Source organism: Protomyctophum bolini, assembly GCF_963924005.1.
Source record: "Protomyctophum bolini genome assembly, chromosome: 13".
NCBI classification, from domain to species: Eukaryota; Metazoa; Chordata; class Actinopteri; order Myctophiformes; family Myctophidae; genus Protomyctophum; species Protomyctophum bolini.
This window is the reverse complement of record NC_137874.1, coordinates 12,532,049-12,545,435: the sequence shown is the minus strand read 5'-3', so window position 1 is coordinate 12,545,435 and position 13,387 is coordinate 12,532,049. Positions and strand designations below refer to the sequence as shown.

General features: G+C 42.8%; 3 protein-coding genes across 4 annotated transcripts; 2 read left to right on the top strand and 1 right to left on the bottom strand.

The window, feature by feature from the left end:
- Positions 1 to 113: 113 nt before the first annotated feature.
- Positions 114 to 6,507, top strand: LOC308327518 (claudin-4-like; the record flags this gene model as incomplete). The annotated part of the gene is made up of 4 exons (XM_080781039.1): positions 114 to 262; positions 998 to 1,225; positions 2,563 to 2,877; positions 6,403 to 6,507. The coding sequence occupies exons 1-4, from the start codon at positions 128 to 130 to the stop codon at positions 6,505 to 6,507; spliced, it is 783 nt and encodes a 260-aa protein (XP_080637165.1). The 5' UTR covers positions 114 to 127.
- Positions 6,508 to 6,548: 41 nt separating this feature from the next.
- Positions 6,549 to 8,565, top strand: LOC308327248 (claudin-4-like). Its single transcript, XM_080780521.1, has one exon. It carries the CDS (start codon positions 6,953 to 6,955, stop codon positions 7,946 to 7,948), a length of 996 nt encoding a protein of 331 aa, XP_080636647.1. The 5' UTR covers positions 6,549 to 6,952; the 3' UTR covers positions 7,949 to 8,565.
- Positions 8,566 to 10,236: 1,671 nt separating this feature from the next.
- Positions 10,237 to 13,283, bottom strand: mettl27 (methyltransferase like 27). 2 transcript variants are annotated; one of them, XM_080779412.1, is made up of 6 exons: positions 13,187 to 13,283; positions 12,436 to 12,567; positions 11,920 to 12,048; positions 11,261 to 11,396; positions 10,579 to 10,671; positions 10,237 to 10,483 (listed from the first exon to the last, which is right to left on the bottom strand). In XM_080779412.1, the coding sequence occupies exons 1-6, from the start codon at positions 13,226 to 13,228 to the stop codon at positions 10,275 to 10,277; spliced, it is 741 nt and encodes a 246-aa protein (XP_080635538.1). In that variant the 5' UTR covers positions 13,229 to 13,283; the 3' UTR covers positions 10,237 to 10,274. The 2 variants fall into 2 exon arrangements, with proteins under 2 accessions (XP_080635538.1, XP_080635539.1); XM_080779413.1 differs by lacking the exon at positions 13,187 to 13,283 and adding an exon at positions 12,914 to 12,983.
- Positions 13,284 to 13,387: the final 104 nt, after the last annotated feature.

Here is a 13,387-nt window from a genome sequence, read left to right as displayed (position 1 = left end):
GTTTTAAGAGTGTGACCAAGAGAGCATTTGGAGAAGGAAAAAAAAGTATATATATATTTTCTTTCTGGAGCCTGAGAGGATTGTTTTCATGGGACTGGACTGACATTCTGCATTACAGACGTTCCCTATGGAAGGACAGGGCAGGCAGATCGGGGGCCTGGCGCTGTGCTTCATTGGGATTATACTGGTGTGTGTGACATGTGGTCTGCCCATGTGGCGTGAGACAAATAATGTGGGAGCAAATATTGTGACCGCCCAATCGGTGAGTTGAAATAATGCAGATGCATCAATAAATTATTTCACTTCAAATACTGTGTATTTAATCTCCCATATGGACATGGGCCATATCACACTTCAGTCACTGTCACTGCGATGGCTTACAGTATTTATTATCTATTTTGACAACAAAGGTCGGTGTGAGTTAGACATACAGATAACTTAGCCTAGTATATAATGTAAAAGAAAGTGTTTTCTTTCCTTTTTAAACTGAAATGTTTTTATAAATGTTTGTATAAAATAAGCAAAAATAACCTCACAGTAAAGAAAATCTAAATAAACAAATATTAAATAATTTAAGCATTATGTATAGTACATTCAATTTCACCCTTTGCATGTTTATTGTCGATTATTTGGTAAGAGATGAGAGCTTGTATGAGTGAGATGAGTGTGATTTTACACCACCAACAATAATTTAACACAATACTGTATCTACGCTGTCCTACTTCATTTAGAGTTTAGTTCGGTATAGGATTAACAAAAGACTAAAATGTGATCCAAAGCCTTACTGCAACATTCGGCATTAAAAAGTAGATAATCATAAGACAGTAAGACACATCCTGTTGGCATTCATTGAAAACAGGAGATAGGTTCCGGTTCATCTTGAAATTCCCTCTTCTCTCATACCTTATTTGTTCGTGTCTCTATGTATACCTTCTCCAGAAAAATACATACACACTTACATATTTGCATAAAATGGATTTGATACCCCTATTTTCAGGTGTGGGATGGTCTGTGGTTGCACTGTGTGATCCAGGCCACTGGTCAGATGCAGTGCAAGAGGCAGCCATCGCTGACCTCTGACATCCAGGCCGGACGTGCCCTCACACTCCTGTCCATTATCCTTGGCCTACTGGGCTTCATTATCGCCCTCATGGGAGGAGGGGTGGCCAACTGCAGCGGAGCACCACGCGACCAATCTCAGTCTGCTTCAAACTCCAGGAAGAAGGTGATGAGTAGTAATTAATTCTCGACACACAACGTGCTCTTTGTAGCGAGTAGCTATACCACACAAATGTTTATAGATGCAAATGTCAGCTGTATTTGGGGTGTCCGTGGCTCAGTCACGAGTAGAAAGGCCATCTGGTAATGAGGTCAGCGGTTCACCCCCCAGGACTTCCACCATATGTGATACGGACTCCCTTGAAAACGAGATGATACATCTCAAAGGGTTATCCTTTCAATAAAGGTACTATATGTATACACGTCAAAGTGTCCCTGAGTAAGTTGCCCCTAACAGCCCCCTCAAGTGCTCATCATGAACATTTGAGCAGCCATTAGCTGGATGAAGCTGAAACTGAATCTTCCCCATGGGATAAATAAAGGTCTACATTTTTCTTTAGACTCCCTGAAGAAAGACTCATGCATGATTGAAAGCATAACATTTAACCACTTAACCCCCTATTCAAACATTTTCTATATATATTTTTTTAAATAACCCATCTGCAAGCACTACAAGCTTGATCTGCTCAGTCAGCGTTCACTAGTCGGAAGAAACACACCATTGAGAAAGTTTAAGAGATTTATTGACAATAAATGAATGAATGAATGAATGAATGAATGAATGAATGAAATGGGGTGTGTATTCCAGGGGGGGTCACCGACCCTGAAGTCTTTGGGGAGGAGGTCGTATGGCGTTCGTCTTACATGGACGGTCACGCCTGGCAGGAACCTGAGAAATGGGAGAAGGGGAGAAAGTGGGAGAGAAGAGAGTTTTGTTTTAATCGTTTATTCGTTTGTTCCACTTTAGCAATGTGAATGTAGGATTTCTAGTGCCGTGATAAAGCTCCTTTGAGGGGAGCAGGGGAAGGAACTACTATGGAGGTGAATGGGGTGGAGGTGGGATGCAAAAGCCCGTAGGAAAGTGGCTTGTGTGCGACGCAGCGAGGCGGGTGAAACATGGAGGTTTCTGGGTGGTATTAGGTGGGTATAAATAGGGACAGGTAGATTGGTGTGGATGGTGGAGACTAGTGGCGTGAAGGGCAGGGTCAATGTGTGTTTCTCCACCTCCTGAACATCTGTTGTTCCAACTCCATTTAAAGTGATTACTAAGTGTACTTAGTAACTTAATCCTGTGGTTAACAAAACGATACCATTAGCTATAGTGCATGCCCTATATTTTAGAGATATACCGGTATATTAACTTTTGGAGAGTTTATTTTTCTTTCACATTCAAATAGGATACAGGCATTTCGGAATACATTTTTCACACAGAGAGAGTGCCTTAAAAACGAAATACAGTCTACAAGTCTAATATATTTTTCTTCAATACCGTTTGCTCTCCAGGCATCTCTGCTGGGTGGAGTCCTGTGTGTGCTGTCGGGTATCATGTGCGTGGTGTCAGTCAGCTGGTCTGCAGGTTTCACCAGCTACTTCTACAACGACCCCCTGATAGTGCAGTCCTTGAGAAGGGAGGTGGGCTCCTCCATCTACGTGGGCTGGGTTGCCTCCGTTCTGCTCCTTCTCGGAGGAGCCCTCCTCTGCCTCGTCTGCGGGGGTAAGCGGGCCGCCAGCCCATCCTACCAAACCTACACGCCATACAGCTACTTCTCCGCCCACACCCCCCACCCCAGCCATCCGCCCACCTATGCTACAGGCACCGCGAGCACAGCTATTTTCAATAAGAGTTATCATGGTCAAGCATCGGCCAGGGGACCAGCCAGTAGAAGGGCGGAGCATGTGCATGACCATAACTCACTGGTCGGGCCATATGATCTGAACCCGGTGCCTAGACCTCAGTCTATTGACCGCAGCACGAGAGGGTCGATTGTGCGTGGTAGTCCCAGCAGGCCTTTTACAGTAGGCCCACCTGTACAAAATTACTACAACATGCCAGTTATGGACAATATGCCTGGGATACTTTTTTAATAATTGGTCTGACTGGGTTAAGCATTGGTGGATGACCACACGGCTATGACTTCCTGTAATAGGGTCTTGGGGGCCTAATGCCCACAGGTCAGTCCCATCTCATCACCCTCTCCTACAGTATATGTGTCTCTCTCCTCTGTACTATGTGAATAAAGCAGAGATGCCTTCAAACAGAATGACTACACTGTACACACATACAGTAAACGCCTCAATCCACTGCGAGAGCATACTTCTTTATTTACATTCGGTTAAATGAACACTGGGGATTTTACCGTGCAGGAATTATGTACTTGTTTTGATGAATGCCATTTCATGAGTCACATTGTATTACTGATATAGATGGAATAAAGATGAATCTATGTGTGCACATTTATCTACACATCAATACATCAACTACTCTCTCTCTATGGTTTAACTTTTGGAGTTAGAAACTACCATGAACTTGTTGCTATGGTACTGTTTTCCAGATGGTATTGCAGAGTAGTCCTTGCCCTGGGTTGGCTCCCATAGGGTCAATTTACTTGCCTCAAGTTCTAGGTGGCTGACGCAGTGCCCTGCCTGCAGTCTCATCCTTCTCTCTCTGACTTTGTCTGTGACCCGTGGTAGGTCCCCATTTCTGATGCGGTCTGTCCATGTGACACCTAGTGCCATTCGTAGCATTCTTGTGTAGACTCCATCCAGGGCTTTTTCCTGTTGTACTGTGAGGGTCCGTATGTCTCGGCCCCATACAGCAGTACTGACTCCACAATACATATGAACAGCCGCCTCTTAAGGTCTTCTCCCATATCTGATTTCCACACTCTCTTCCTCCCGTGCAAGGCTTTCCAGGCAAGTGCTCTCCGAACCTTCAGATCCTGTTCAGTTGAGGCAGTCCAGGCCCCAAGGTACACCGCCCAAGTTATTGGGTCAGGAGAAAGCAGATGGCAACAACCCTCATTTATGTTCTCTCACAACAAAACCTTTGATAAGGCTGGATAGCAGCAGATTCCACCCCTTGCTTCCCTTCGCTCTCTCTCTGTCTCTCTCTTTAAAGGGACCTACAGAGCTGGGGCATGGTGTCAACTGTCAAGAGGCACACATCTGCCCGGCTTCTTTGCGAGCATCATCATCTGTGCTATTCCCAGCTGGAAGGTGACAGCCTTCATTGGGGTCAACATAATTTTTCATGTCATTTCTTTCAGCATATTACTGCAGTTTTTCCGTCCTCAGACTTGGCTTAAACAAAATAAAATGCAAAACTTATAATATAAATATTTATAAGACCAAAAGTCTGGTCTAATTTATATTCTAAACTCAACACAACAGATTTTTCACAGGGTTTCTCGTGAACTACTGTGCCGAATAATGCTGCAGGCAGACAGGCTGTTCTTCTGGTCTTGCAAGTATTTTTTACACAAAATTATCTTTGTAAACATGTTGCGTTACAAGTCATGTAAAAATGTAGCTTTCCTCAACATAAATTATGCTACAGAAATAAAGCTAGGGCTTTTGGGCATTTTTGTATTTGTTTGTGTGTGTGTGTGTGTGTGTGTGTGTGTGTGTGTGTGTGCACACACATGTGTGCGTGTGGGTGCGTTCACATGCGTGTGTGTGCCATACTTAAACCCATTTTATCCCTCATCTACACACCAAATCGTCATGTGGTTAAGGGAACTATTACTTGCTTCCCCAAATCAGGCTGGAGGATTAAGCCTTTGCCACTTGTATTCAAAATGTTTAGGGAATTAAAAAAAGAAAACTAAATTGTTCTAGTTTTTTTTTTAATTTTTCTACCTACAACTTTTTCTACCTACTACCTTATTACTGAATGTTTGTTGGTTAAACAGAGGTGGAGTAACAATTAAACTCATGGAAGAAACTGGTTACTCTGTCAGTGCCCAGCAGAGGCGGTTTACAGTGTAAACAACAAAAAGGTTCTTATCAGATCATGTTTCTGTGTTTATGTATTTTGACACATCGCCCTCTGATGTTTAGAGGGATGTTGAGTGTGTGGGAGGGAGATTAGATAGGATGTTTTTTTTCCTGAACAATATCCTATTTCTAACCAAGCCTTACCTCCCAGGAGATCGTGTTACAATTCACTGTCTCTCACTGCAGCATATCAATATTCTTCTTTTGTCTTTGTTTTAATTCATGCCTAGATATTACATAAAATACAGACAATAGGGATTCCTTCAAACCCACTTTTATTTCTGTTGCATGAAGATAACAACACAAATCTGCTTGCCATGCAAATCAGTATAATTAATCCAATTGAATAAATCAGATTAAACATCCTGTCAGAGGCGTTCTCTTGAGTGTGTGTGGGGATGAATGATTTATCACGAAAGAATATTCCATGTGACGGACCCCTGAATTGTATTTGGCAACGGACGGATTTTTCAAACAATGTAGCCAATCAAACAATAGCCAATCTACAAGCTCACAATGCATCGTGACAGCATCAAAATCAGTTGAACCACAGGGGTCCCCAACTAAATTAGTTAGTATAACTAATTTAGTTGTGGACCCCCTGGAATCCTTTTGAGGACCCCTAGGTGTACCCAGACCCCACTTTGAGAACCACTGATCCACTGTTGTGTAGCTTACCTGTGTGCAAATCAGGTGTGTAGTCACACCCAGCTCAGTCTAATTAGTTTGATTCAGGTCAAGTGTGACTGCTCATATCACCCTGCACCAGGTAGGCTGCACACAAGAGAAGATATTTAAAAACATATTTCAGTTCACTCAGTTTTAATTGAGCAGCGCTCAATAAAACATGTTTATTTGCCTACTCCTTAATACATTACTTTCATTAGATTAGATTAGTTAGAATTAAACTGGAGAAGATGTGCCTAGTTGTTTAATATTGCCTTTTGAATTACATGCCATCAATATGCTATCCTAATGTTTTATTCTTATTGTCAATGAAATATCATTATGAGATGAAGTGACAAGTGACCATATTCTCAAGGTGATGGTGGCCATTTTGGTCTTATATCATACTCTAGAATGAATAAAGATCATACTCAGCCCAGCCCTGAGTAGGACGTAAATGTAAAATGGCCGCTGTGTGAATTATGGTCAATGTTGTGCTCTGAAAGTTTTATTTTATTAACCATGAACTGCTGCCCAGTGTTTGCTGTGTTTTAAGTTAGCACTTACTGTTTTTAAACTAAAGAGGCAACAAAGACACTGACAATATGATGTCATGTCACCGCTACCTTTCTCGCTCACTCCCCCCATTGTGTTAAACCGCCTCCTCCTCTCTGTCCCCAGAGCGTGGGTGTGGTCTTCACCTTACTGCATGCAGGTGGATACTCTCCAGGTGTCACAGAACAGGGGACGGTGTGCAGTATCAACAGAAAGGGGGAAGGGAATTAGATAGAAGAGAGAAATAACAGAGGGAAGGGTAGTAGAATAAAGAAGCAGGCTGTGGGGTTTAAAGGGGGAAGAGTGATACAGTAGGAGAGAAGTGTGAGCCGGAAAATAGAGGTGCTGTGGCAGAACTGGCAGACAGATACGCCTGGGAGTCAGGCACTACTAGGAGCTACTGGAGGCTGGACATAGAACTGGATTAGCCGGACAGGCAGAGGAAGTAGCTCGGCACGCCTACCATTCAGGACAACAACACCTGCTTTAGTGAGAAGAAATGCTGAGCATAAGCTTTCGTAAGTAACGGCAACAAATGCGAGAGGCCGCAGGGAGAAAGCAGTGACTTGTTGTTAGACACCCTGTGGGAGACGACGGAGCAGTGTGCTGGTCACAGAGGCCATTGAACTGTGAGGACTGCTAGAGGGGCAGCCGTGTCTCTCTTCTCCTCGTCGGCATGGCCTCTATGGGGATGCAGATGCTGGGCAGTGCCCTCTGTCTACTAGGCTGGGTAGGGGTCATCATCAGCTGCATTATGCCCCTGTGGCGGGTCACAGCCTTCGTGGGCAGCACCATCGTCACGTCACAGACCATGTGGGAGGGCATCTGGATGAGCTGCGTGGTTCAGAGCACGGGCCAGATCCAGTGCAAGCCGTACGACTCCCTCCTGGCGCTGTCCTCTGACCTGCAGGCTGCCAGGGCTCTCATGGTGATGAGTAGTGTCGTAGGCGGTATGGGGCTTCTACTGGCCTTCGTCGGGGGGAAGTGCACTCGCTTTCTGGACGAGGAAGGAGGAGGAAGTAAAGGCCGCGTTGCTGTGGCGGCGGGGGTGGTGCTGGTCGCCACAGGGGTGTTGTGTTTGATCCCCACGTCCTGGACGGCTGCGTCGGTGGTGCGCAAATTCTACAGTGCCGAAATCGATGCTCAGCGCAGGGAGATTGGTGCATGCCTGTACATCGGTTGGGGCTCGTCCATACTGCTCATCCTCGGCGGGGGTTTGTTCATCAATTCGGCTCGGTCCTTCAACGGCCATAATGCAGACAAGAGCCCCTCTGTGCGCTACCTGGTGGTGCGTTCCTCCAACGGCTCAGGCTCTCGGTACACCGGCCCGCCATCAATGAGGTCTCAGCCCAGCGGGCGAGTGTTGCTGAGGTCACAGAGCTACGACGGAGTGTCGACAAAGCCAAAAGAGCCACTGCACGTGAGGCCTCCCACCCAGGGCGAACCGGACGTGAGGTCGGGGTCAGAGTTGTCCGGCAGCATGGCACCATCCACAAAGTCTCAGATGAAGAGATTTAATCGAGATTTAATCGAGCTGGGCTCGATTAAATCGGAGCAAAGCCAAGCACCATCTACCAAGTCTCAGCTGAAACGACTCCAATCACAGGAGAGTTTAGTAGAGTCTGAGGCTACCGAGGACGATTCCTCTAACCCAGCCAGGACATATATATGAACATGCCACCTTCACATTTTGGGACACATTGTTTGCACACAGTATTCACACTGTATGCTACAAGTTTTATGTTATAAGTTTACACAGATGTACATCACATTGTATGCAGGAAAAGTCCACAAGGGTTCGAAACACATGATGCTCACTACCCACAACTGATATATGTGCACAACAGCAAAGCGTTACAAAACACATGTTTGAATGTTTTAGTCAAACATTGCAATTTGTGTTTAGATGATGGATATAATATTGCACTGCTGTTTCATTCCATAAAGCCTTACACAGGGAGGGAGATTTGTCATATTGACACACAATGCTATTTAAACCCTATTTTATACTTTGTTGTACGATTGTGTGCATGCCTACAATAGCAGATCTACAGCTTTAGCAATTTTTGTATTTTGTTTTAACTTTGTTTTTTTAATGATTCTTTTGTGCCTAAAATGCCAGCGTTTTAAAGTTGCTAATTCTAACATGTTTATGGGGATTCACCAGTAAAAGGTTTTGAAATCTACCTGTAATATATTATGTAAACCTTCAATACCTCTGAATTTGTATTTAGCACATTGTGCTGTTTTTTCCCTGTACCTTTTTAGTAAAAAATGATTTGAATCAAACCCAACTGAAGGACAATGCTTTTTCATTTCATGTAGAAGCATGTTCAAATTCCATGAAGTACTCAAATACATATTTAAAGGGGGTGTAATGTAAGTGTTAAATAACTCCATATTTCATTGCTATAGTTTGTTCAGAAACATTGATCTCCCCATTTCTTTAATAAAGAAATTAAGAGAACAAAAATGTTCAGGTTGGGATATAATTTCATCCAATCAGGAGAGAGAACTCATGTTTACAGGACACAGGAAAAGTGAAAATGAAGTGGTTGTCCCACATGAAAATGTTATTTAAATTATGTTGACTTGAGCTGGAGATATGGGAGACCCATACTGAACAAATGCTAAGGATATAAGCTTTATATATCATTTATTTTTAAGTAGAAGCATGGCCTTTCTCACTTCAGCAATCTAATGTGCTTTTTCCAAATAGCTTTAACACAGTGACTGAAAATAGCCTGTTCTTTGAATTCCTTTGAATAATTTCCCTGGGCATCCGGTCTCCATGCCCCAGCTATGGAAATCCACAGGACAAACTGGTTTGACAGAGACTGAGATGACATAGGTTTACCAGAGGACAAATGTGATGTGTTTGTCAGGGATTCAAATTTAGTTTCAATGATTGATGCATGCAATACACACATCGTAGCGCACTTGAGTCCAGGTCAAGCTTGAATTTGATAGTTTCTAATATTGCTTATTCATTCAAAAAGATGTTACACTCTGCATGATGCTGATACATGTAACAGGGTTTCTGCACTGCAGGCTTAGGCAAGTCAGATTAAACTTTAATACCTTTATATTTAATATTCTGAGCTTGTAGATCTGTTCAAGCTGTTACTTTGGGCTTGTTTATCTGTAAAGACAGACCGATTTGAACCGATGCCGATTCATCTAAAAACAACTAAAATATGTTTGCCGATTAATCTCCCATCACTACTGTATGCTGGATATATTTTCCTCATACAGTATCTTAATATAATAAACGTAAAAGGTTTGTTTAATCCATAGTGGAAAAGGAAAATACATGTTTCTGGTTTTGCTCTAATGTCCTTGACATACTTTCACTGCAATTGAATGTCATTTTCAACTCAAATGAAAGGATAATTTTACCTCAGAGGACTGTCACATGGAAGCCATCGGCTAGTTTTCATATCAAATATGGCATACAAAAGTTAATCAGATTCGTTTCCATTGCAACACAATTGCAACAATTCTCAGAATAAATGAATGAATAAGAATAGTTTACATTGGGAGTTATAAACTGCATTCTAAATTATAATACACAAACATTCATCTGGAATTTCCCATTGTCTCAGAATCCATTTTCATATCTTCGAACTCTGAGCGATACTTTGTGAGACACTAAATATCATTAACTAAATGGGCTTACTAGGCTGTAGGAGCTACAGTAACAAGCTTTATGAAAAGCCACTGGACTGGACTTTGTCAATATGCTCAAAGGGTTTAATTTTAACCTTCATGTTATGATACTCTCCATCCCGGGCGTACAATTACACCACTAGTTAATTTGTGTGCACATGAAGCCATTGATGAGAGTTGTTGTAATATTGCTTGAATTATTTAATAAAAAATACAAACAGACTAAATAACATCAGAGTGCAAATGGACAACTTGTATGACTCTAAAAAGAGAATAGTTATCCATGTGCACTGTACTGTAGCTGCCTACAAGAATTCTTATGTAGGCAGCTACAGAGGTGAGGTCTTGTACAGGTAGACATGACCAGGTATGTATCCCTCCTCGTGCTCCGACACTGCTCTTTCCCACTCCCGTTCCTCTGTGACCTCCACTGCGCTCCACAGCTCCTCTTTCTCCATCAGCCTCAGCTCACGCTCCAGTGCAGCTTTGTACTCCACATTGTCTGTGTTAGCCCTGGTCGTCATGCACACATAGCCACCTTGTGGGGGACAGGTGCCACTGCACTGAGTGCACAGACTTCAGGAAGTGAGGAACATAAACATTATAGACAGTGAAAAGAGAAGTAGAGCTCACCTGGTTTGGCTGCCCTACAAAGATCTCTGACCACACTAACGGGAACTTGGCCAAAACTCAGTGCTCCAACAATCACAACCACATCAAATGAACCTGCAGGAGGAAGACAGTGGACAGAGAGAGAGAGAGAGAGAGAGAGAGAGAGAATGGTACATTTATATAGCGCCTTTATCCAAGGTGCTTTACATAGATTGTGCATTACATTCACCCATTCACACACACATTCATACACCGATGGTGGCGGAAACCATGCAAGGCACCACCAGCACATCAGGAGCAATTAGGGGTTCAGTATCTTGCTCGAAGACACTACGACACTAGCCTGGGATCCACTCATAGCGCGCCAGCTTGTAGGTCTGCTATTTTTGAAAAATCGAAGAAAACTGTCAGGATGTAGAAGACATTTTGTGTGTGTGTGTGTGTGTGTGTGTGTGTGTACGTGTGTGTGTCAATTTAACAAATATGCAGACGATAAGAAATCAGCAGAGAGTGATCGACGTTTGCGCTACTCTATGCCGAATTGAAGTGGACTCGGCCACAGACTTTCTTTTTTCTCCCTGGAAATAAAAACGTCTGGGTTTCCGAGGCTTCTTCAGAGAGAGAGAGAGAGAGAGAGAGAGAGAGAGAGAGAGGAGAAGACATTGATATACAGTTAAATATCAGCAGTATAGCACTGAATTACCCCACTGAATAGGTAGTGGCTCTGTTCCCAGCATGCATTCTTTGAGGTCCTGGTAAAGGCCAGTGTGTTTGGCCATCTCCAGCATAGACCTGCTGCCATCAACGCCCACGAAATATCTGAACCCATGGCTTTTCATCTGGACAACAGAGACACAACAAGTTATGTGCAAGTTAAACCCTCCTAAATAGAGGATTAGGGACAGCCATAATAGGTAGATGGTCACCGTAGGCTGTAAGGTCACCGGTTTGCCCCTGGTCTGCAGGTTAATGCAGTTTTGTATTTAAATTGAAATCTGAGAAATGACAGGACAATAATAATGGAAATACTGATTTAAATTAAGATAAGCCTACATAAGCAGATCGAATCTGAAGACCATCACAGTAATACGGATGTGTCAGCATAATCATGCAGTAGAAAAACAACCAGCAGAAATATATGTCAACAAAAATAAGCATAGAATAATTGTGGATTTATTTTAATGCATACAGTATGAAGTGAGCCAGTGTTATGTCCTTAAAGGTATTCCATTCTCAGTCACCAGGCAAAGATATTTTGTGTATTTCTGCATTATAGAAATCATTCACTGCATCATTGCTATGGATGTGTGGTGGACTTCTTCTCATTCAAATTCTCTCTCTCTCTGTGTCTTGTGACTGTACCTGGATGGCCACCAGCCCAGTACCACAGGCCACATCCAATACCACTGCTGCCTCGCGGTCACCATGGAAATGGGAAGAGATGTTGTTGGCTGCTAGACTTGGTGCCCGGTATTCTATGAGACCAACGTCCTGTACAGAGCAGTCACAACAAAGCACAAGTGTTTAATATACTGTACGTCACTATGCAGCGGCAGCGTGTACGGAGGTCATGCAGCTGATGGTGCAGACGAAAACCATTGTACGAATACGTTTTTATTATGCTTAAGCCTGGCTTCTTACTTTAGCATGTTAATTAAAAAAAAGAAAACATGACATGACATGAATAATGTGGGTAGTTACACAGTTATGTCTACAGAGGGGGGATAGCACATTTTACAATACATCTTAGAAGTCAACAGAATGGCATGTCTGTTTTTATCAGCTCTGCATCTGTCCAATGTCCAACTGTGAAGCTATTAAATGCTGTGGTGAAGTGTGGTATTTCTTATCAGCAACCCCCTATTTCTACTGCATTACCTGATCATAGTTCTGGGCCCAACTGTTGTAGAAGCCCATCTTATCTTCCGTCCCCGTGTTCTTGTGAGCCGACAAAATCACATCCTTTACGATCTCAAATGTTCTGCTGCAATCTGACATTTTTAAATCCACCTGTATAATGACATAGAGTAGCAGTGAGTTACTCAGTAACTCACTGCTACTCTATGTCAAACACTGGTTTAGGTAATCAAAACGTATACAGTAACTGTTACTGTATACGTTTTGATTACCTAAACCAGTGTTTTCAATGAATCATTTTCTATGACACAAGACACTTTATATGACCTATTCACACACACACACACACACACACACACACACACACACACACACACTCACACACACACACACACACACACACACACACACAAACAAACATGTTCCACTTCCAGGCAGATAACCCCCATTCATGCACTATGAAATATATACAAATCTCTTTCAATACTCTCCCTCTCACCTGGCCAGACAATCATTGAGTGTAGGAAGCAAGTTCAAGGGAAACAACGTGGTTTTAGACGCCACTGCTCATTACATTTATATGCTGTTGGTAGTTTATTTCCTTGATTTACTGCCAGGTAGCTCATAAGCGAATAAATATGCGACTGTGAAATGTATTTCAAGTTCGAAACAATAGCTGCAAATGGCACATTCAAAGTGGCAAAGCCGTCGGATTCGTACATCCAGACAGACTCATAAAAGCTTTAAATAAAAATACAAGACCAATAACTACCTTATGCACAGGTCCTTGAAGTTGTTTTGGATTCCGTGACATGCGCAGTTGCGCACTCAGTAGTTTGACCTGTCTTGTTGGTCTGTTTTATGTTTTATTTTGAATGGCTAATTTCCATCAGGGTATTGTTGCAAAAGTACTGCTTTAAAACAGTGTCCGTAAATAACAATCCAAACAATAACATCACAATCAGTAGATGAT

Bases quoted from the DNA above. Each gene is read 5' to 3' on its own strand.
- LOC308327248 (XM_080780521.1), top strand. From the start codon at position 6,953: ATGGCCTCTATGGGGATGCAGATGCTGGGCAGTGCCCTCTGTCTACTA.
- mettl27 (XM_080779412.1), bottom strand. From the start codon at position 13,228: ATGTCACGGAATCCAAAACAACTTCAAGGACCTGTGCATAAG. The intron at 12,049-12,435 runs GTAATGCAGTAG...TGCTCTGTACAG, and splicing joins GGGCCCAGAACTATGATCAG to GACGTTGGTCTCATAGAATA. The intron at 10,484-10,578 runs GTGAGCTCTACT...GTCCCCCACAAG, and splicing joins TTGTAGGGCAGCCAAACCAG to GTGGCTATGTGTGCATGACG.